The sequence below is a fragment of the Geotrypetes seraphini genome, chromosome 5, assembly GCF_902459505.1.
Source record: "Geotrypetes seraphini chromosome 5, aGeoSer1.1, whole genome shotgun sequence".
Classification (NCBI taxonomy): Eukaryota; Metazoa; Chordata; class Amphibia; order Gymnophiona; family Dermophiidae; genus Geotrypetes; species Geotrypetes seraphini.
The window spans coordinates 191,694,791-191,719,484 of NC_047088.1; the positions used below are offsets into that span (position 1 = coordinate 191,694,791).

Consider the following 24,694-nt stretch of genomic DNA (forward strand, 5'->3'; position numbering starts at 1 on the left):
CCAGGCAACATTGGTTCTCCCTTCTACTTCAACTCAGTTCCAGGGAACCTTTTCTTCTGCCTCTGTATCCTTCTCTGCTTACTCAGCATCAGGAAACTCTCCTACACCCCAACCTACAGTCTCTGCACCTGACAGCTTGGTATCTCTCGGGCTGACTTCTCATGATACACTCTTGTCTCAGCCTGTTCGTTCAATTCTGGATGCCTCCAGGAAACCGGCCACTCTTCAATGTTACCATCAGAAGTGGACACGGTTTTCTTCATGGTGTTTTCTCCATCATTATGATCCCACTTCCCTTGCAGTGGAGACATTGTTGGATTATCTCCTTTCTTTGTCAGACTCTGGCCTCAAGTCCACTTCAATCAGAGTCCATCTTAGTGCTATAGCAGCTTTTCATGAGCCAATCCAGGGAAAACTCCTCTCAGCTCATCCCTTAGTGTCCAGGTTCATGCGGGGTCTTTTTAATGTGAAACCACCTCTTAAAGCCCCTCCTGTGATCTGGGATCTTAATGTAGTTCTTTCCGCTTTAATGAAGCCTCCATTTGAACCCTTGGCTACTGCTTCTTTCAAGTTTCTCACTTGGAAGGTGCTTTTTCTTATTGCTCTTACCTCTGCCAGGAGGGTCAGTGAGCTCCATGCACTAGTGTCGGATCCACCTTTTACAGTCTTTCATCATGACAAGGTGGTTCTGCGTACTCATCCAAAGTTTCTCCCGAAGGTTGTCTCTGAATTCCATCTCAACCAATCCATTGTTCTGCCTGTCTTTTTTCCAAAACCTCACTCTCATTCTGGGGAACAGGCTTTACATACTTTGGACTGTAAGAGGGCTTTGGCTTACTATTTAGACCGTACTAAGCCTCACAGATCATTCCCTCAACTCTTTCTGTCCTTTGATCCAAATAAATTGGGACGTCCTGTTTCTAAACGTACGTTGTCTAATTGGCTGGCAGCGTGCATATCATTCTGTTATGCTCAGACCGGACTGACACTGGAAGGTTCTGTCACAGCCCATAAAGTCCGAGCTATGGCAGCATCTGTAGCTTTCCTCCGATCCACGCCCATTGAGGAAATCTGCAAAGCTGCCACTTGGTCCTCAGTTCATACTTTTACATCTCATTATTGTCTGGACACATTTTCCAGACGGGATGGACACTTCGGCCAATCTGTTTTGCAAAATTTGTTTTCCTAATGGCCAACCTTCCCTCCATCCCTCTTTTATTAGCTTGGAGGTCACCCATCAGTCAAGAATAGCTGCCTGCTTGTCCTGGGATAAAGCACAGTTACTTACCGTAACAGGTGTTATCCAGGGACAGCAGGCAGATATTCTTGCGTCCCTCCCTCCTCCCCGGGTTGGCTTCTTAGCTGGCTTATCATAACTGGGGACCGCGCGCCTCTGTCGGGCGGGAAGGCACTCGCGCGTGCGCGGTGCGGCCTACCAGAACTTTCTAAGTTCTTAGAGTGCAATCACTCTAAAATTGTCCGTACCGGGGCTCCGTCGGTGCCGTCACCCATCAGTCAAGAATATCTGCCTGCTGTCCCTGGATAACACCTGTTACGGTAAGTAACTGTGCTTTCTGAGATAATTGTTTTTTCTTATATAGGTAACATATTTTGATATATTTTCTACAGGTAGTTAATTGGCTTGAAGGACCAGGATCTGAACAGCTAAGAACACAGTGGGGAATAGGAGATTCAATCAGAGCATCTCAGGCATTGCAACAGAAGCATGAAGAAATTGAGAGCCAACACAGTGTGAGAGAATTTGTTTCAACAAGTTGCAACAATGATTATTTAGATGTGTGTTAGAAATGTGAGAATGTAATTCCCAAACTCCTAGAATATTTGGTAAAGATGTGCACATGGTAGAATTTTTCAGTTTGTTTCACACTTCCATTTGAATTAAAAAAAAAAAAAAGTTAATGTTCCTCAATTCATAAATGCACTAACAAACCAAAAGCATATCCTAATATTTGTATGTACAGGCAAGTCCCCGGTTAAGAACGAGTTCCATTTTTCAGACCGTTCTTAAGTTGAATTTGTATGCAACTCGGATCCTGTATAGCAGGGGTGTCAAAGTCCCTCCTCGAGGGCCGGAATCCAGTCGGGTTTTCTGGATTTCCCCAATGAATATGCAATGAAAGCAGTGCATGCAAATAGATCTCATGCAGATTCATTGGGGAAATCCTGAAAACCCGACTGGAATCTGGCCCTCGAGGACCGACTTTGACACCTGTGCTGTATAGTATATAAAGTACAGTCTATAAAAACATTAAAGAAACAGTCTTCAAAACAAAGTACTGTAGTTTAAATACAAAGAAAAGATAGGAGGTTTACACTTTTGTGCTTCATCCGTCCCACTGTTCTCTCTCCAGCACCACATCCAACATTTCTCCCTATCATCTTTCTTCTCCATGCATCTGTACCTCACACCTCTCCCACCACCAAATCCAATATTTTTCTCCCTCCCTATGCCCAACAATTCACCTCTTTCATTTCCCCTTGTGCTCTGTGTCTTTCCCTCTCAGACACCTATGCCCAACAGTTCTCCTTTTTCTATTTCCTCCCCCACCTCAGAATCTCTTTCCCTCACTCCGTCCATTGTTTCATGCTATCTCCAAAGTTCATGCTTCTTCCCTCCTTTCTTCCTTCCTTCCATCCTTTGTCTGAAGTTTGTGCTCCCTCCCTTCTTTCTGTGTCCCAACATGACCATGCTTCTCCCTTCCTATGCCAACACGCCCCGTCTTTCTCCCTTCTTGTCCAGACGTGACCCTCCTCCTCCCTCCATGTCCCAACGTGCCCCTTATCTTTCTCTCTGTTCTGCGTTTCAAGTTTAAGTTTCAAGTTTATTATTAAATTTGATTAATCGCCTATTTAAAATTCTAGGCAATGTACAAATAAATAAAATTACAGAGTTAGGGGAAACTAACAAAAAAGACTAAGTCTACTAAACATGATAAAAAACCAACTTATACAAACATATTAAAACTTGAGGAGAGGCTAGGAAAGAAATACAATCCGATTATAAAGAAAAACAATTAAGGTTAAAAACGATAGGGAAAGAAAAAACAAAAAATTTCGGGTGGATAAAAAATACAAAAAGAGTATAAACAATTCATTTATTCATTGAATTCATCTTTAAAAAGAAAAACCCTTAAGTTTGCTCTTAAATCTTTCTGAGTTTTTTTCCTCTCTTAAGTAAATTGGAAGGGAATTCCATGTTTGTGGAGCTGTAACAGAAAAAATGGATTGCCGCCTTGTATTGATAATTTTAAGAGAGGGAATGACTAATAAGTGTTGGTCATTCGACCGCAGTACCGTATTTTCGCGGATATAACGCGCGCGTTATACGTGATTTTACGTACCGCGCATACCCCTCGCGCGTTATATGCCTGAGCGCGGTATACAAAAGTTTTTAAACATAGTTCCCACCCCGCCCGACGCCCGATTCACCCCCCCAGCAGGACCGCTCGCACCCCCACCCCGAACGACCGCTCGCACGCGCTCCCACCCGCACCCGCATCACGATCGGAGCAAGAGGGAGCCCAAGCCCTCTTGCCCGGCCGACTCCCCGACGTCCGATACATCCCCCCCCCCCGGCAGGACCACTCGCACCCTCACCCCGAAGGACCGCCGACTCCCCAACAATATCGGGCCAGGAGGGAGCCCAAACCCTCCTGGCCACGACGACCCCCTAACCCCACCCCGCACTACATTACGGGCAGGAGGGATCCCAGGCCCTCCTGCCCTCGACGCAAACCCCCTCCCCCCAACGACCGCACCCCCCCCCAAGAACCTCCGCCCGTCCCCCAGCCGACCCGCGACCCCCCCTGGCCGACCCCCACGACACCCCCACCCGCCTTCCCCGTACTTTGTGTAGTTGGGCCAGAAGGGAGCCCAAACCCTCCTGGCCACGGCGACCCCCTAACCCCACCCCGCACTACATTACGGGCAGGAGGGATCCCAGGCCCTCCTGCCCTCGACGCAAACCCCCCTCCCTCCAACGACCGCCCCCCCCCCCAAGAACCTCCGACCGACCCGCGACCCCCCTGGCCGACCCCCCCACCCCCCTTCCCCGTACCTTTGGAAGTTGGCCGGACAGACGGGAGCCAAACCCGCCTGTCCGGCAGGCAGCCAACGAAGGAATGAGGCCGGATTGGCCCATCCGTCCTAAAGCTCCGCCTACTGGTGGGGCCTAAGGCGCGTGGGCCAATCAGAATAGGCCCTGGAGCCTTAGGTCCCACCTGGGGGCGCGGCCTGAGGCACATGGGCCAAACCCGACCATGTGTCTCAGGCCGCGCCCCCAGGTGGGACCTAAGGCTCCAGGGCCTATTCTGATTGGCCCACGCGCCTTAGGCCCCACCAGTAGGCGGAGCTTTAGGACGGATGGGCCAATCCGGCCTCATTCCTTCGTTGGCTGCCTGCCGGACAGGCGGGTTTGGCTCCCGTCTGTCCGGCCAACTTCCAAAGGTACGGGGAAGGGGGGTGGGGGGGTCGGCCAGGGGGGTCGCGGGTCGGTCGGAGGTTCTTGGGGGGGGGCGGTCGTTGGAGGGAGGGGGGTTTGCGTCGAGGGCAGGAGGGCCTGGGATCCCTCCTGCCCGTAATGTAGTGCGGGGTGGGGTTAGGGGGTCGCCGTGGCCAGGAGGATTTGGGCTCCCTCCTGGCCCAATATTGTCGGGGAGTCGGCGGTCCTTCGGGGTGGGGGTGCGAGTGGTCCTGCCGAGGGGGGAGAAGAATCGGACGTCGAGGGGGGGCATCAGGCTTTCAGGATGGGGACAGGACTTCAAGGGGGGACAGGCAGATCTTCAAGGGGGACAGGCAGACCTTCAAGGGGGGACAGGACTTCAAGGGGGACAGGCACGGAGAGGCGGGGCAGTGCACCGAAAGTCAGGGCGGGTGAACGGTGAGTCGGGGCAACCAGAGGAGAGTCGGGGCAGTGCACCGAAAGTCAGGGTGAGTCGGGGCAACCAGATGAGAGTCGGGGAGGGCGAAAGGAGAGTCGGGGTGGCCAGAGGAGAGTCGGGGAGAGCGAAAGGAGAGTCGGGGTGGCCAGAGGAGAGTCGGGCAGCATGCGCGTTATATGCCTGAGCGCGGTATAGAAAAGTTTTTGTACATATCATCGTGATTTCTGCGCGCTATACCCCTGTGCGCGTTTTACAATGGTGCGCGTTATATCCGCGAAAATACGGTAATCTGGATGTAGTATGAGGAATCAAAACTTTATAAATAAAAGCTGAGGTTTTGAATGCCAGAGATTTAAAGCTAAGCAGACTTAATTTGTACATTATACGATGAGCGACTGGAAGCCAATAGGCCTTTTTAAGTAGCGGGGTCACATGATCAAATTTCTTAGCTTTCATGATAAGTTTAATAGAAGCATTCTGAACGATCTGTAAACGCCTAATTTCCTTTAGAGCCAATCCCTTAAATAGGGCATTACAGTAATCAATTTTTGAAATGACCAAAGAATGAATTAGTATGTTCAGAGACTTTGGATATAAAAATTTAGACACTGAGCGAATCTGACGGAGTCTGTAAAAAGTTGATTTAACAACGTGACTAATGTGATCATGATAAGTTAATTTATCATCGAAGATAACCCTTAGAATCCTAATTCTGTTTATCAACTTAAGAGGGATACCTTTAATAGAGATTGGAAGGGTAAGTTTATAACCATCTTTCCATGGAAAAAACATAATGTTTGTTTTATTGATATTAAGGGCCAGTCTATTTGTTTCAAGCCATTGGTGAATCTGTTCCAATTTTTCATTGATGGTTGATTTCAAAAGCACTATTAAGGTCCAGAGGATGTATAAGTTGTATATCGTCCGCATAGGCAAATACAGAAAAAACAATAGATTTGCAAAGAGTCATGAGAGGCGCGAGAAAAATATTAAACAGAAGAGGTGAAAGAATAGAACCTTGCGGAATGCCGTATGATGATGAGAAACTTTCTGAGATTGTATTCTTAAAGGAGACAGTAGTAGAGCGGTTTTCAAAATAGTATTTAAACCAAAGCAGGACCTGGTCTGTGATACCAATAGATTGAAGTCTGTCTATAAGAATATTATGGTCAATAGTATCGAAGGCTGATGAAAGATCAATTGAAATTAGAAGAACAGATGTGTGGTGATCTAAGTGATAAAGTATAGAAGTTGTCATGCCTATCAGTGAGTGTTCAGTAGAATGATATTGTCTAAAACCTGTTTGATTAGAGTGTAGGACATTCGTTTTTTCTATAAATTCTGCTACTTGATTAAATACTATTTTCTCCGTCCCAAATTTGTGCCTCCCATGGGTATTTACCTCCTCTGTCCAGCTCTCTCCTCCCATTGCAGTTCTCTTTGCAAAGCCGTGGCCGTGGTTCCTGCATGCGGCTGACCAGCATGGGTGTTTACCTCCTCTGGTCGGCTCTCTCCTCCCAGTGGCACTTCTCTTCACGAAGCCATGACTGCTGGTTCCAGCACAAGGATCATGGCTGACCAGGAAGCTTTCCCTCTGACGTGCGGGAAGGCTTCCGGGTCAGCCACGAGCCTTGTGCTAGAACCAGCGGCCGTGGCTTTGCGAAGAGAAGTACCACTGGGAGGAGAGAGCCGGCCAGAGGAGGTAAAGACCTGTAGGAAGCATGAGGGGTTAGAGCTGCCGGATCAGCCACGGCTTTGCCAAGAGAACTACGATGGGAGGAGGGAGCAAATATAAGTAGATAATGAGCAGTCCTATGAAAGAATATGTTAGTAAGAAAATCTGTTTACCCCTAAAGTGGACTTATCAGGTTTGTGGACAACACTCTTTATATACAGATATATTATTAGAATAAATTTCTTTCTTTCTGCCATTATGTATACCCCTTTTACATTCAACAGTTTTTGCCAAGTTCTTTCTCTATATGGTGTTACAGAGATGGCATAGAAGCGAGCCCCTTAGCAGCTCAGATCTGAAAATGCACCTTGTTTGAGGCCACACTTTCAGAACTTCTGTTTGACTGTCAGGGGCCACTATTGTAGTGATAACTGCTCTCCCTTTCTCTCTGGGCCTGAGTGTAACACCTTTGTAACAAGTTCAACTAGCCAATTGAAAAAGAGATTCATACTGAGTCCTGTACAATGCTGGCTGAGCCACAGAAATTGCCTTCACTGACTTAGTATTATAGTATATGTGCATTTCCTGAGGTTTCAAGTGTTTCTGCAAAAAAAACATTTCCTTCTTTTGTTGTTATACAAGCACGTACTGTAAGATTATTATGGACATTATTCCACCCATCAAGACTTAGGTTAACAATTTTACCCTCTAGACCTGTTGCACATTGCTCCATTTTTCTGTCATACACTTTTTATCCAACAGTTTCCTTGCACCATCTGCTCTGCTGGGTGGAATATATTCTGGTCTCAGTGACTGAACCATATTAATGAAGTATGGGATTTCAATCAGATAGAAAGAAGAGTTTGTCGCATAAACAAACTGGGTATTTTTTTCATCGGTTACCTCTTTTTCTGATCTGGTTTTTATCATATCTATGGTGGTTCCTGAATGGTTGGATTTTTTCTTTCTTTTAGGTGATATACTGTGGATATGTGATGTATATGGTATGATTGAAACACTATCCTGGACAGATAATTCTGAAACTGTAGAACAGGTGGATAGTTTGCAGAATCTTTTAGGTTGATGATAGATTCCCTTAAACAAAAAGTCAATGCTGTTGTTTTATTATTGGTACCATTTCTGCTTTATTTAATATTACTAATTGTATTCACTACCACTCAATACTGCCAAAAAATGAATATTTGCTTGTTTCAACTCTTTATTTCTTAGTAACAACCGTATCAAAATGACAGTAACATGCAGTAATAATACAATTAATTTTGCTCAAATACGAAATCAAAACATTTACCAACCTGAAGATCATGCCTGTTCAAACATATTCATTTTGTCATCTTTATCAAAACACTTTTCATAATGTTGTTTCATTTGGGCCATTTGGGAGTTGAGGAGTGGCCTAGTGGTTAGAGCAGGTGACTTAGCACTCTGAGGTTGTAAATTTGATTCCCACTGCAGCTCCTTGTGACTCTGAGAAAGTCACTTAACAGTTCATTGTCCCGTGTAAACTACTTTGTGTAAACCTCACAGAAAAAGTAGTATATTTATTTATTTATTCATTCAATTTTTTTATATCATTCTCTCAGGGGACATCAAGTCCCGTCTCCTTTACCAGGCCTTGCATTTCTTTGTTGTAGTATCAACATTGTGCGTGCATCCATGCCTCCCTTATCCATAGGTAGAGGAACTTCATTAAAATGTTCCCAAACTGGGTCTCTTTTACGGCCTGCTGCCATTATAGGTTTTCTCTTTCAAGGAGGTTATAGATACAAAGATCCCAAGACTTGTGGAGTATTCTACTCAAAAGATTTCACCTTCATTTTTACTGCTTGTCCCTCCATTCTCACACTTAGTTCCTTATCCAGATATATAAACTTAGAATTTGAGAGGTAAGGGGTTGGTTTCTGTGTTCATTAATATCCAAAGGAACAATGGTAAGTAAGGTCTTTACTGAACTCTGCATATTTTATAACATTTTTGCAGTGAAGACAGCATGTTATCTCTACAGACACAAATTCACAGTTCTGAGAAATGCAAAACCAAGCATTTGTGATAATATCTTCTAGATAGAAAAATTGCCCATAACATTATGAATGGATTAATAGAATTTATTTTCCAACAAATTTAAACATAACATGAATATACAGCCTCGTGCTACATAATTAAAAACTAATCCTTATTTCATGGACTATCTTAAATTGAAAACTATCTTTAGATAGATTTTTTTTTTCTTTAAAAAGCATTTTTTTAAATCCAATTTAAATCAAAATAATCTGATTTAAATCATTGATTTTTATTCACCCTGTCATCATGTATGCTAATGCTCACAGTAGTACCAGATCAACAAATTTGTGAATAGAGCAGTGATTTATAAAATTACCTGTGAAAACGCAGCATTGGCATTTTAAAACTCTAAAGAATAAATGAATTAACAGTTTCAGAAGGATCTACATGTGTTGATCTTTGCGGCCTCTAACTTGTGCCCTATGCTTTTGTTATAGGAATGGTTTGCAGTGTATGTGGAGCTTAATCAGCAGATTGCTGCACTGTTGAACGCTGGGGACGAGGAGGACCTTGTAGAATTAAAAGCATTGCAACAGCAACTCAGTGATGTTTGCTATCGGCAAGCCAGTCAGCTAGAGTTCAGGCAAAGCTTGTTACAGGCAGCCCTAGAGTTCCATGGGGTTGCTCAAGATGTAAGTATGATTCTTTTGTATTCTACTTTTCTGTTTATAAATTGAATCTAGCTGCTTTTTATGTTGAACACCTGAGCTGCATTTAATACATTTCAGTCATGAAATAAAAATGAAGCTTGTGAAATTGCCAAAGAAATGACATATTTTTCAGTGCAGTAGGTGAGACATTCTAGATGGCTGGGTTATGTCCTTATGGCCGCGTGCCCGTGCAGAAGAAATCTACTCCAGATTTTCTCTGTGTGTCTCCTATACGTCACTAGGCTCCTTAGCTCCACCTACAGTTTTTTCCTTCTGAACGCGTGCCTGCAGGAGTGTGTTCTGTGTTTTTATTCATCCCCTTTTGGGGATTTTTGGTGCTCGAGCCAATTTTTCCACTCTGTCTACATTGAGATCACAAAGACTTCGGTCTGCAGCTGTAAGGCCAATCCCTTGAGGTACCTGGCAGCCAACCTGCATCTGCTTCACAGGAGCTCAGAGCCGTCCCCATTTTTCTCCTTCTGCCAAGCACAGACTGTTTGGCTTATCTAGGAGATTCGGCGGTGTCTCACAGGTTGCCGGCTGCATATTCTCGCCTCCACCCGTCCCCGAGCGCGTCCATCGATCCGCAAGGGTGGAGGTGCAGTCAGGCGGTGGGTCTGACTGGCAGCCTGAAGATTATTGTTGAAGAGGCATTCCCAGCATGAGGCAGTGAATCTCTCATCTAGCTACTTTTAGAGGGCTGAGGCAGGCTGCAGCACATCTCCATCACAGGTCACAGTGAATAAAGGCTGTAACAGCCTATGAGAGGAATCGGGAGAGGTTTGAAAAGTGGGATTTATTTATTTATTTTCTCATTTATTTAGCCCATCCTCCCAATGGAGCCCAGAATGTATTACAAAGTACATTCACAATAAGGTTGAGACAGGACAGAGCTGACATAATTTACAATAAAGACATTACAACATATTATAATACTTCAATAGATAAACTTCATTATTCATTCAAATCTTCTTCTATTCTTCAATTGACCTCAGGGCTACACTCTATTTTATGTACAATTCGAGTACACTGTAGCGAGCCTCCTCATCAGTTGAATTTAATCATGCATTTTATAAATATCAGTATCATGATTGATGAGGAGGCTTGCTACAGTATACTTGAATTGTACATAAAATAGATAATTCGAGTATAGCCCTGAGGTCAATTGAAGAATATAAGAAATTTTCAAGATTTGAATGAATAATGAAGTTATCTATTGAAGCAAATTAGAAATTTGGAGTAAATCGGACAATAATATTTTTGTAATCTATTTTAGAAGTATTGCCATTTTTGAGAATTAAGTTATTAACTTCATTCACAGTTATTTATTATATACAGCAGGCTAAGTATTTGGTAATTATCAAACATATTATAATATGCATCATCTGGAACAGAGTAGGTGGCACAGTTACATTGAACTCTGAATGGTGTTTCTGGGTACATGTCATTAAGGTGCTAGGTTTCTAAAGAGGAAAGTTTTTATGGCCTTCCTGAAGCTCCATAGTCCATCTAGTGTTCTAACGGATAGGGGGGATGATGTGCCATAGTTTGTATATAAAATGCAAGTAGGAGTGTTTGCGGGCTGTTTCGGTCTTGAGGGAGCGACCAGGAGGCATGGTCAGTCATTTCTCTCCTTGGGTTTTCAGTGGTCACTTTGGGAAGTAGATTATTTATTGGGAAGTATTATTTACTTATTAAATTTTAGTTGTCGTATAGTGCGGAGTCATTTTGTGGAAGGTTTTGAAAGCAAGGACCAGAGCTTTGAAGGCACAGTGTGTTTGAATGGGCAGCCAGTTCATGGATGTTAGTGCAAGATTAATATGGTCACGGATGCCTAGGTTTTTCAGGATCGCAACAAAAAACTCCCAAAAAACTGCCAAGGGAACTTAAAAGACACAAAAAAAGGAGGCAGTAAAAGTCAATGGGTTCCAAGAGAGATATTCTGGAGATAAACACTCGCAATGACAATAAACACTCAATAACCTATTAAATAAAGCAATATTGAAGTAATAAAATTTTTTTGTGAAACGGGGTATCCTCAGTGTGGAAGGTCCGCGAAAGGAGGAAAACCTCCAGGTATCCTTGTTGCTTTCTGTGCTGGAGGTTTTCCTCCTTTTATAGACCGGCACAGCAAGCCCACCCTAGTTTTTGGGGGACTGCTTTTGTATGTCCCAGCTGTCTAGAATGTCTTGAATATTGCACTGGAAGTTTATGCACTTACCCTGGTAAGCTCTTTTCCAGTACATAGGTGAGACTTTCTAGACTCCCACCCTATCCTTCCTGCGCCTGCCTACTCTTTTAGTCTATTTATGCTTCTCAAAGTTATTTCTTGGATGCCTGCCATCCTTTGGGGGCTGTGAAGAATTCGGTATATATGTTGCATTTTTCTACAGGAGTAGTTTCTGAGCTCCTTTGAGGCATTTGTTGGCTGTTTGCAATTGCTGTTTCCATATTATATTTTGAGCAGAACAGTGGTTTCTTTATTTCCTTACCATGGGTGTGCCTACTTCATGTTTATTTGGTGGCTCTCAATGCTTGGGTAACAACTGTAGATGGAGCTAAAGAGCCCAGTGAAGTACAGGAGAGAAAAAGAAAGAAAATCTAGAGTGAATTCCTTCAGCATGGGCACGTGATCATAGGGACATAACCCAGCTGACTAGAATGTCTCGCCAATCTACTGGAAAAGAGCTTACAAGGGAAGTACATAATCTACTTTTAGAAAAACATAGAAATAGACGGCAGATAAGGGCCACTGCCCATCAAGTCTGCCCACCCCAATGACCCTCCCTATCTATCTTTGCGGATAGATCCCACATGTCTAACCCATTTGGCCTTAAAATCTGGCACACTGTTGGCCTCAATAACCTGAAGTGGAAGACCATTCCAGCGATCAACCACCCTTTCAGTGAAGAAGAACTTCCTAGTGTCACTGTGCAGTTTCCCGCCCCTAATTTTCCAAGGATGCCCCCTTGTTGCTGCGGGACCCTTGAAAAAGAAGATATCTTCTTCCACCTCGATGCGGCCCGTGAGATACTTGAATGTCTCGATCATATCTTCCCCTCTCTCTACGTTCCTCGAGTGAATAGAGCTATAACTTCCCTAGCCGCTCCTCGTATGGGAGATCCTTGAGTCCTGAGACCATCCTGGTGGCCATTCTCTGGACTGATTCCAGTCTCAGCACATCCTTGCGGTAATGCAGCCTCCAGAATTGCACACAGTACTCTAGGTGTGGTCTCACCATGGATCTATACAATGGCATAATGACTTCAGGTTTACGGCTGACGAAACTCCTGCGTATGCAACCTATGATTTGCCTTGCTTTGGATGAAGCTTGCTCCACTTGATTTGCAGACTTCATGTCTTCAGTGACAATCACCCCTAAGTCTCTTTCTGCTTCAGTTCTTGTCAGGATCTCGCCATTTAGGGTGTAAGTCTTGCATGGATTTTGGCTTCCCAGGTGCATGACTTTGCATTTTTTGGCATTGAAACTGAGTTGCCAGGACCTAGACCAGCGCTCCAGTAAAAGTAGGTCATGCATCATATCGTTTGCCATTGAATTTTTGTCTGTTGTGCTTTTGCTCACTACATTGCTTAGTTTGGCATCATGAGCGAATAATGTTATTCTACCTCGGAGCCCTTCTGCCCTTCTTATATAGATATTGAACAAGATCGGGCCCAGGACGGAGCCCTGTGGCACTCCACTTATCACCTCTGAGGGGGTGCCATTCACCACTACCCTCTGAAGCCTACCTCCAAGCCAGTTCCCAATCCATTTGGTCAATGTGTCGCCCAAACCTAAAGAACTCATCTTGCTCAGCAACCTGCGGTGTGGTACACTATCAAATGCTTTGCTGAAGTCCAGGTAGACGATGTCCAGGGACTCCCCAATATCCAGCTTCCTCGTCACCCAGTCAAAGAAGCTGATCAGGTTGGATTGGCAGGATCTCCCCTTAGTAAATCCATGTTGGCGGGGATCCTGTAGATTCTCCTCGTCCATGATCCTATCCAATTGGCGTTTGATTAGGGTTTCCATTAGTTTGCTCACTACTGAAGTGAGACTCACTGGTCTGTAATTTGCCATCTCCATCCTGGAGCCTTTCTTGTGGAGTGGAATGACGTTAGCAGTCTTCCAGTCCATCGGGACGTTACCTGTACTAAGGGAGAGATTGAAGAGCGCGGATAGCGGTTCCGCCAAGACATCACTCAACTCCCTGAGCATCCTGGGGTGTAGGTTGTCAGGCCCCATTGCCTTGTTGACCTTGATTTTTGACAGCTCACAGTAGACGCTGCTGGGTGTAAACTTGAAATTACTAAACGGGTCAACTGATTCAACCCTTGTCTGTGGCTGAGGGCCGATTCCCGGCGCCTCGCGGGTGAAGACTGAGCAGAAGTATTCATTTAACAGTTGGGCTTTTTCCGAGTCCATCTCTACATAGTCTCCGTCTGGTTTACTAGAAGGTGATTTAGAAAGTATACAGATGTGAAGTAGTATCTCACATACTCATTTAATTCAAAAGTTACTATTATATGTTAATGCATTTTTTAAAATAACAGGACAGCTTTTTTATAGTCTTAATAATTAGTCATGCTTCATGTCCTAATGATGTGTTTTAGTTCTGTTGTGAATCCAACTGCTTAGCCACTGAATATCACTGCTACATGTATAGAATAGCGTTACCACTAGCACACTGTCCTAACACATTATGCTAACATCACCCAGAACTATATATATTAAGGGCATAGCTACCGATGTGCCTGCATGGGCACAGACCCAGCCAGTATGGAAGCTGAAAAAAATGGCTGCTATGAGTTCCTTTGGCAACCTCATGAGAGGCTTTAGGCCTGCTTTTCAACTGCTAAATATCGCTCCTAAATGTATAGCAAAGCGTTACCACTTGTATACTGTCCTAACACACTATGCTAACATCGCCCAGAACTATATATCTAATCTAATTAAGGGTATAGCTATAGATGGGCCCGCATGGACACAGGCCTAGCTAGTATGGTAGCCAATCAGGTGCTGTTTTTTAGGGTTTGTTTGTTTTTTTTGCTTAGGTGCTTCTCCCTACCCTCGCCCCAGGGCCTCCCCTGTGTAGGCCCGGGATCTTTTATCCTTTACTCCCCATGCATATTTGAAATGTATCTTTCCTTTGTCCTTTAAATTTGTATGTTATTTGCAGACATCAGTGAAGCTAGACTACCTGACCCACCTTCTCTGAAGCAACTTCCTCTTGCTTTATCGGTGGGGTGGGGTAGAGGAAAAGCCCCTGGACTGGCCAGAGACACTCTGGCTTCATCGTTGCCCGCAAAAAACATGGAAGTTTGAAAGGCAAGGAAGATATACCAGATCTATGCCAGGGGGAGGGGGGAGCGAGAGATGCTTAGGACCCACTGAAAATGTCAGGTCTGGCTATGGATAGTACTGAAGCTGTTAGAACAACTTTCACCATCAATATCCATATAGTGCAATTGCAAATCAACTTTCAGGAGATTTAATGTTTCCTGAGTGGGTGAAACTTAGAAAACTCCAAAAAGGTAATTGAATTGCTTTTAATTTATTTATTTATCAGATTTTTCTATAACATTATCAAGTATCCACTTGTAATTGAATTGCTTCACAAGGAGTATGTGTTGCACTGTGATATCTTTAAACTTGGATTGCAGTAAGCAAGGGAGAATAAATAATGAGGTATAAAATCCTTGCTGTTGATTTTGTCTGTAGAGAAGGCAGAAGAAAGGAAAAGGGATTGATGTATGTAGGGGAAGAAAAGGATGATGTTTTGGGAGGAGAAGAAGCAGATGATTGTGTAGGAGGGAACAGAGTAGAGCTGGGCAGAATGGGGGGGCTGGGGAAGAGAGAGAGAATGGTTATGCAGAATTTTAGGGGGAGGGAGGAAGAGGTTGCACAGAGTAAACTGGAGATAGACTAGTAATATTGAATTTATCTTCTAATGCAGGGGTGCCCACAGTTTTTGAGCTTGCAAGCTACTTTTAAAAATACTTTTAAAATGACCAAGTCAAAATGATCTACCAACAATAAAATTTTTAAAAAACCCACAAAGCACACTACGCAGAGAAAATGTTAATTATCATTTATGTTCCGGGGGTTTTCAAAGAGGTCAAGGTAGATGACTTTATGCAATCTCATCTCAGTAACAACTATACAAAAATAGACAAATATACCCCCTTCCCTTTTTACTAAACTGCAATAGCGTTTTTTAGCGCAGGGAGCTGCGCTGAACGCCCTTGCTGCTCTCAACGCTCATAGGCTCCTTGCGCCAAAAAATTTGTCTCGCAGCCGCGTTTAGAAAAATTATGGCACGAGGGTTCCCATTTCATCCTGCCATATCTAAAACTACTAACCTTCCTCCCAACAAGTACCCCTAACCCCCTCCCTCCCCGACCCCCCCAAAAAACATTTGCCCAGCAGCCATGTTAAAATAATTATGGCAGGAGGGTTCCCATTCCCTCCTGCCATCGGTCCCACCCAAAACTTACTTACTTACTTCCTTCCTTCCTTCCTTCCTTCCTTCTTTCTTCCTTCCTTCTTTCTTTCTTCTTTCTTTCTTCTTCTTTCTTTCTTCTTTCTTTCTTTCTTTCTTTCTTCCTTCGTTCCTTCCTTCCTTCCTTCCTTTCTTTCTTTCTTTCTTTCTTTCTTCTTCTTTCTTTCTTTCTTTCTTCTTCTTTCTTTCTTTCTTCTTCTTTCTTTCTTCTTCTTTCTTTCTTTCTTTCTTTCTTTCTTTCTTTCTTTCTTTCTTTCTTTCTTTCTTTCTTTCTTTCTTTCTTTCTTTCTTTCTTTCTTTCTTCCTTCCTTTCTTTCTTTCTTTCTTTCTTTCTTTCTTTCTTTCTTTCTTCCTTCCTTCCTTCCTTCCTTCCTTCCTTCCTTCCTTCCTTCCTTCCTTCCTTCCTTCCTTCCTTCCTTCCTTCCTTCCTTCCTTCCTTCCTTCCTTCCTTCCTTCCTTTCTTTCTTTCTTTCTTTCCCTTCGCCCCCCCCCCCCCCCCAAGCCATCGCCACCGAATTCTGAGCTCTCTCTGATTCCTGACGCAGAAGTGCTGGGCCAACCAGCCTTCCCCCCAACGTCAATTCTGACGGCAGAGAGGAAGTTCCTGGCCCAGAACTTCCTCTTTGACGTCAGAATTGACTTCAGGGGGGGGGGGAGGCTGGTCGGCCCGGCGCTTCTGTTTACGGTGTCGAGAAGCAAGTAGAATGCGAAGGCAACACGAGTCTATCACGGAGCCCGAGATGGGCTCCGCGATCGACTTGCATTGCCTTTGTGATCGACCTTTTGGGCACCCCTGCTCTAATGAGTCCAGTTGACACTATGAAGAATAGAAAACTCCCAGGATTAGTAGATACTTTAGCAGTACCCTTTCTAAAACTAGTTCATTGTTATCCCACTCAAGCAGCTTGTGTTGAAGTGGTAAAGGTATGACTTGCCTTTATGTTGAAACTTAATAAAATCATTAGGTATATATTAATATATAATTAGCAAACAGCACATTTTTGTATTTGGAAGAGAGTGAGACATAACGTTGTGCTCCATGGTGTCAGTCTGACTTGGCTTTGATGTGTTTTTCTTCAAGTTGTCTCAGCAATTAGATGGCTTATTGGGAATGCTCTGTGTAGATGTAGCACCCAGTGATGGAGCAGCAATTCAGCAAACTTTAAAACTGCTTGAAGAGAAGTTGAAAAGTGTTGGTAAGAAGTAGAATTAATATTAAAATGTTATCTTTCCATATTGCATTATGAATGAATTATTTTTGCAGTGTTATAACTAATTGTAACTAGTTACTGTACTTAAGTAAAAGTTTTGTTACTTTTACTTGTAAAGAAGTACAGGATAACACATTTTTTACTTTTACTGAAGTAGTAATTTCACCAGATTTTACCTAGTTACATCAGATAATTACAGTTAAAAGTAAAAATAGAATCAAGATATAAATGACAATTCCTCAGTAAACTAAATGAAACAGCAAAACCTGAAACAGAATTTTGCTATTGCAAACTTTGTCACACAAACAGTGAATTATTTCATCTTAAATTTTGCTGTTCAGTGAATATAGTGTATGAGAACAGTGGAGTTGCCTGTGTTTGTTGAACTGGTTACTAGTCTCCAGCCAAACAGAACAGTGATGTGTTGGATCACTTTGAAGTGAAGATAAAGGGCTCCTTTTATCAAGCCGCACTAGCAGGGTTAACGCGCGCGACTTTTCATCACGCGTTAACCCCTGCGCTGGCCAAAAACTACCACCTGCTCAAGAGGAGGCAGTAGTGGCTAGTGCGGCCGGCGGTTTAGCGCGCGCTATTACGCGCATTAAACCGTTAGCACAGCTTGATAAAAGGAGCCCAAAGCTAAAGCTGGTTGCAATTTTTTGTGAACAGACGTATGACTCTTAAACCACTGGTCATCCCATGGAAAATTTTACATTGGGGTGATTGTCCACTGGATTGATAGTCTTTAGAGAGGAAGTCTGCTTGTCTGGCCTCGAAACTGAAGGGTTCTCGCACATTTTACGTTCTTGCATCAGTTCTCAAAGATTCAGAGTTTTGTCATCAGAAGAAAAATTGTTAGAACAAAAACAATGATTCCAATTTTGTGAAAGCCTTCTCTGTAATTGGACAGCCTGATGATGATAACGAAGATGAAGATGCAAGTCATGGATTAAACCACACTGCTTCTAATGTAGAGGTAATCACGATGATAAAGTATTCTTTGCTATACAGAATTCAAGTTTTCAGACCAAGGTTCCCTAGATCAGTATCTGCAGACCCAGTCAAAAGACATCATTAATAATTGCAGCCTGACCTGATTTCAAGGAACTTTTTAATCAGAATGAGCAATCCACTTCCTGCCAGTACAATTGTTGAACACCTTTTTAGCTGTGCCGGTTGAATAATGATTCATGAGCACACTCACTTGAATGACAAGTCATTTTCAAAACTGAGTTTTACTAAAAGCAAAGTGAATTGAGTTGTAGAGCAATAAAGTTGTTGGGACAAACACATTAACAATAGTTTTAATCAATGTTGAGGTTTGGCCACAACATGAAGTGATACATTCTTTTTCATTTTTATTAACTGCATTGTGGAATGATCTACCTTCTCAAATAAGATCTTGTATTTCACATCAGGTCTTCCAAAAAAATCTTAAAATCCATGTTGTTTCAATGTTTTTAAAACAATAATTTTGTAAAACAATTTCTTTTATATAAATTGTTGTAAACTGAGTTGAGCCTTATTTTTTTTAGGGATGACTCTGTATATAAATCTAAGATTAAATTAGATTATTACAATACTTTTTACTCAAAAAGTATTATCTTAGGCAATAACTTTTTTGCTTTCACCCAAGTAAATTTTTTAATGTGTTAAAATGTATTTTTGCTTAAGTATTTTGACCAAGGACTTTGACCAATACTGCCTTTAAACAGAGGATTGTGTTCATGAGGAGCTAGCTAAAATAAAGGTAGACAAAGCGATGGGGCCGGATGGTGGTCCCTCTTCACAAAAGTGGAAGTAAGGAAGAAGCAGGGAACTACAGGCCAGTAAGTCTGATTTCTGTGGTAAGCAAATTAATGGAAATGCTTTTCAAACAGAGAATGATCAAGTTTCTGGAATTTTGTGGATTACAGGACTGGAGGCAACATGAATTCACTAGAGGTAGGTCTTGTCAGACAAATCTGATCAGTTTCTTTGGGTGACCAGAGAATTGGATAGAGGATGTGCGTTAGATGTGTTGTATTTAGATTTTAGCAAAGCCTTTGACAGTGTTCCACACAGACGTCTAATAAATAAATTGAGTGCCCTTGGGATGGGTCCTAAAGTGACAGGCTGGGTCAGGAACTGGTTGAGTAGAAGGCAACAGAGGGTAGTCAATGAAGATCGCTCTGAAGAAAGGGATGTTACCAATGGTGTGCCTCAAGGTTCTGTTCTTGGGCCTGTTCTTTTTAACATTTTTATAAATGATATTGCTGAAGGGTTGTCGGGTAAGATTTGCCTCTTTGCGGATGATACCAAAATCTGCAATAGAATAGACACTCTAGATCAGGGGTGCCCATACTTTTTGGGCTTGCGAGCTACTTTTAAAATGACCAAGTCAAAATGATCTACCAACAATAAAATTTTTAAAAAACACAACGCACACTGTACGCATAGAAAATGTTAATTATCATTCCTATTCCAGGGTTTTTCAAAGAGGTCAAAGCAGATGATTCTATGCACTATCACCTCAGTAACAACCATACAAAAATAGACAAATATACCCCCCTCCCTTTTTACTAAACCATGATAGCAGTTTTTAGAGCGCAGGGAGCTGCGCTGAATGCCTAGCGCTGCTCTCAACGCTCATAGGCTCCCTGCGCTAAAAAAACTATTGCGGTTTAGTAAAAGGGGACCTTAGTGTAAAATATAGACAGCAGATATAAATTCAGACACATTTTGATCACTAAATTTAAAATAAAATCATTTTTCCTACCTTGTCTGGTGATTTCATGAGTCTCTGGTTGCACTTTCTCCTTCTGACTGTGCATCCAATCTTTCTTCCCTTCTTTTAGCCTGTATGCTTCCTCTCCTCCAGACCTCGTTCCCTCCCCCAACTTTTCCTTCCTCTCCCTGCCCTTTCTTTCTCTCTGCCTCCCTTTCTTTTTTTTTTCTGTTTCTCTTCTTTCTTTCTGTCTCCCTGCCTGCCCTTTTTCTTTCTTTCTTTCTCCCTGCCCTCCCCCAAGCCATTGCCATCGGGGACCAGGACCCAAACTGCCACCAATAACAGGGTGAAAGCCGACGCCGCCCCAAGCTCTCCCTGCTTCGGCCGACCAGCATTCCTCTCCCCGACGTCAATTCTGCCGTCGGGGAGAGGAAGGCTGATTGGCCCAAGATTGCATCGACCTATTGGGGGAAATGCTGCCGGGTCCTGCCTTCGCGGAAACAGAAAGTAGGCAGGACCCGGCAGCAAGAAGAGCAAATGCTTCACTAACCTGTCTCCCGCCTTAGCCCATAGCGAACGCTTGCTTCAGGGCTCTCAACATGTGCGTGCCGGCTTCCCTTCTTCCCCCCCCCCCCCGGACATAACTTCCTGTTTCAGAGGGAAGAGAAGGGAAGCCGGCACGCACACGTTAAAGCCACGGAGCATAAGTTCGCTACGGGCTGAAATCTCCAAGCCGTTTTTTTTTTGTTTTTTTTAATGTTCAGCAGCGGCGGCAGCAGCAGATGACAGCTGGGCGGACCGCCCAGCTAAAAGGCCCTAGAGAGAACACTGGAGAGGAAGGCTGATCGGCCCGGTAGATCAGGACGGCAACACGAGTCTATCACGGAGCCCGGGATGGGCTCCGCGATTGACTCGCGTTGCCTTCCTGAGCTACTGGTCGATCGCGATCGACGTGTTGGGCACCCCTGCGCTAGATGGTGTGAATAACATGAAGAAAGACCTGGCAAAGCTTGAAGAATGGTCTGAAATTTGGCAGCTAAAATTTAATGCTAAGAAATGCAAGGTTATGCATTTGGACTGCAAAAACCATAGGGAACGGTACAGTTTAGGGGGTGAAAACCTTATGTGCATGACGGAAGAGTGGGACTTGGGGACTTGGGTGTGATTGTATGTGATGATCTTAAGGTGGCCAAACAGGTTAAAAAGGTGACGGCAAAAGCTAGAAGGATTCTAGGTTGCATAGGGAGATGTATGGCCAGTAGGAAAAAGGAGGTATTGATGCCTCTGTATAAGACTCTGGTGAGACCTCATTTAGAATATTGTGTACAATTCTGGAGGCCACACCTTCAAAAAGATATAAACAGGACGGAGTCGGTCCAGAGGAAGGCTACTAAAATAGTGTGTGGTCTTCATGATAAGGTGTATGGGGACAGATTTAAAGATCTCAATCTGTATACTTTGGAAGAAAGACAGGAGAGGGGAGATATGGTAGAGACGTTTAAATGCCTACGTAATATAAATGTGCATGAGTCGAGTCTCTTTCATTTGAAAGGAAACTCTGCAATGAGAGGGCATAGGATGAAGTTAAGAGGTGATAGGCTCAAGAGTAATCTGAGGAAATACTTTTTTTACGGAAAGAGTGGTAGATGCGTGGAACAGTCTCCTGGAAGAGGTGGTAGAAACAGAGACTGTGTCTAAATTCAAGAGGGCTTGGGATAGGCACGTGGGATCTCTTGGAGACAGAAAGAGATAATGGTTACTTTGGATGGGCAGACTAGATGGGCCATTTGGCCTTTAGCAGCAATCACGCTTCTATGTTTCTAGGTAAGAAGGCCAAAACAAAGAAAAACTGCAGAAACATGTACAATGATGCAGGCTAAATTTATTGTATCAAATAATTGAATGGGGTTAATAATATCACCTTAAAAACAAACCAAGGGACCCGACACGGTTTGTTTTTAAGGTGGTATTATTATCCATATTCAATTATTTGGGCCCGATCTTTTTCAACATATTTGTAAGAGACAAGACTCAGGGGCTTGAAGGTAAAATAACTTTATTCGCCGATGATGCCAAACTATGTAACATTGTAAGTAACAGCAATTTGTCTGACAGCATGACGCTAGATCTGCTTTTATTGGAACATTGGTCCTCGACCTGGCAGCTTAGCTTTAACGCTTAAAAATGCAAGGTCATGCACCTTGGCAACAATAATCCGTGCAGAACGTACACATTGAATGGAGAAACCTTGGCAAGGACTGAAGCAGAACGAGATTTGGGAGTAATCATTAGTGAAGACATGAAAACTGCCAATCAAGTGGAGAAGGCTTCATGCAAGGCTAGGCAAATGCTGGGTTGTATCCGGAGAAGCTTTGTTAGTCGGAAGCCCAATGTCATAATACCATTGTACAGAACCATGGTGAGGCCTCATCTGGAGTACTGCGTACAATTCTGGAGGCCACATTACTGTAAGAATGTGCTGAGGGTTGAGTCAGTTCAGCGAATGGCCACCAGGATGGTCTCGGGACTCAAGGATCTATCGTACGAAGAAAAGCTAAACAAATTGCGGCTATACTCTCTCGAAGAACGTAGGGAGAGGGGAGACATGATTGAGACGTTTAAGTATATCACTGGTCGTATTGAGGTAGAAGATGATATTTTCTTTCTGAGAGGACCCTCGGCCACAAGAGAGCATCCGCTGAAAATAAAATGCGGGAAGTTTCATGGCGATACCAGGAAGTACTTCTTCACTGAAAGAGTGGTTGGCAATTGGAATGAGCTTCCAGCACAGGTTATCGAGGCCAGTAGCGTGCCAGATTTTAAGAACAGATGGGATGCTCATGTTGGATCTCTAAGAGGGAATGGGACATCAGAGTGCGATCTCTCAAAGGGTAGTTAGGAGGGTGGGCCTTGGCCCTTTTCTGCCATCACTTTTCTATGTTTCTATGACTCCCAGCTCTACCTCTCTACACCTGAAATTTCACCTAAAGTCCAAGAAAAAGTCTGCTTGTTTGGCTGACATTGCTGCCTGGATGTCCTGCCGTCATCTGAAATTAAATATATCCAAGACTGAGCTGCTTCTCTTTCCTCCTAAACCATCTGCTCCACCTCCTCCTTTCTCCATCTCTGTAAATAATACTGTCATTGTTTCAACTGCTCGCAACCTTGGAGTCATCTTCGATTCTGACCTCTCATTTTCTACGTATATCCAACATGCTGCTAAGACCTGTCGCTTCTATATCTTCAATATCACCAAAATTCGCCCCTTCCTCTCTGAGCACCCTTGTCCAAGCTCTCGTAACCTCAAGCTTAGATTACTGCAATCTACTCCTAACTGGTATTCCTCAGTGTCACCTCTCCCCCTTGCAATCTGTGCAAAACTCTGCTGCGCGACTCATCTACCAACCTCGCTACGCTCATGTCACCCCTCTCCTTAAGTCACTTCACTGGCTCCCTATCTGCCATTGTATACAATTCAAGATCTTATTGCTGACCTACAAGTGTGTTCATTCTGCTGCCCCTCAATATCTTTCCTTGCTTCTCTCTCCTCTCTCCTTATACACCTCCCATAGAACTTCGTTCGTCAGATAAGTCACTCTTAATGTTACCCTTCTCCTCCACTGCTAATTCAAGACTTTGTTCCTTTCATCTAGCTGCCCCCTATGCCTGGAATAAATTACCCGAGTTTGTCCATCAAGCCCCTTCCCTTCCCTTGTTTAAAAGCAGACTGAAACCCCACCTTTTTGATATAGCTTTCAATCCTTAACCCTACTCCTCTGCCCTCAAACCCAGCCAGCTGATTAACCATTCCCCTTAACTGTATCCATGACATCTTGCTTGTCTGTCTTGCCTGTTTAGATTGTAAGCTCTTTCGAGCAGGGACTTTCTTACTCTTTGTGACTCTGTACAGTGATGCGTGCTATAGAAATAATTAATAGTGGTAGTAATTAATTTTTTTTTTTTTTTTAAAGCATCCCCCCCCCCCGACAAAATGGCCCTTCCCTCCTCGAACCCCCCCAAAATACCCGCTGCCCACCATATTTTCAGAATACAAACTTCTGTAAAGGATGCTGCTGTCATTAGTTTACTGATATAATTATTCTTTGGATAAAATTGCTCATTGGCGTTTCTGTACAGTTTCATTGCACTTAGCACATGAGCAAATCTGAAAATTTTAATCGAGAATTACAGTGCCATCCTGCAGGTAAAATATTTACTGTAGCAATATAAAATATAGCAATATAAAATATAACTTGTGTTTAAAGAATTGTTTTATGAAATTCAGACACTGAATGCAAAGTTGCACTTAGAACAAAACAGTAGATGAAGTGAACGTTGTCTTTTTTTTTTTTTTTCTGATGCTGAGAAATGGGATTCCACACAAAGTTTAACTTAATTCTACTGCCTTTAGCTTTATTAGACTATACCGTTATAAATATGTACTTTGGTTTTAGATTCAGGCCTGCAGGGTTTACGTGAAAAAGGTCAAGGTCTCTTGGATCAGATCACCAACCAAGCATCATGGGCATATGGAAAAGATGTGTCTATTGAAAATAAAGAGAATGTGGATCACATCCAAGGAGTAATGGAAGATATGCAGCTTAGAAAGCAAAGGTATTATTGACTAAAGATCCCTTAGGTAGGATAAAACCAAACTGTTATATTTGGAAAATGAAGTATATTTTGCCCTTTAACTTAAAACATTTTTACTGCCTGACAAACGTGTAATATTTTGACATAAACATAAAGAGACTCATTCACTAAAGTGCATGAATTGGTGCAGGCTAGCAGCATATGAATTTGGTAACTGGTAACTGTTGGCATGACCAAATTCTAATTTGTACATTAACTGCATGCCAGGGTTAGTGGTAGAAACTGGATGTGTTGTGGGTGCAGAACAGATATTGATTCCACATTGTAGTTGGTGTTATCACTTGTGCAGTTAGCAAAGGTGCACTTAACACAGTG

General features: G+C 43.2%; 1 protein-coding gene across 1 annotated transcript in view; it reads left to right on the forward strand.

Annotated features, from left to right (window-relative positions):
- Positions 1-24,694, forward strand: part of SESTD1 (SEC14 and spectrin domain containing 1) — a 138,171-nt gene that overhangs the window by 87,646 nt on the left and 25,831 nt on the right. Inside the window, exons 10-13 of the mRNA XM_033945936.1 lie at positions 1,630-1,752; positions 9,093-9,287; positions 16,890-17,004; positions 24,181-24,340. Of these exons, the coding sequence (XP_033801827.1) occupies positions 1,630-1,752; positions 9,093-9,287; positions 16,890-17,004; positions 24,181-24,340 (593 nt within the window). The remainder of the gene's footprint in view (positions 1-1,629; positions 1,753-9,092; positions 9,288-16,889; positions 17,005-24,180; positions 24,341-24,694) is intronic.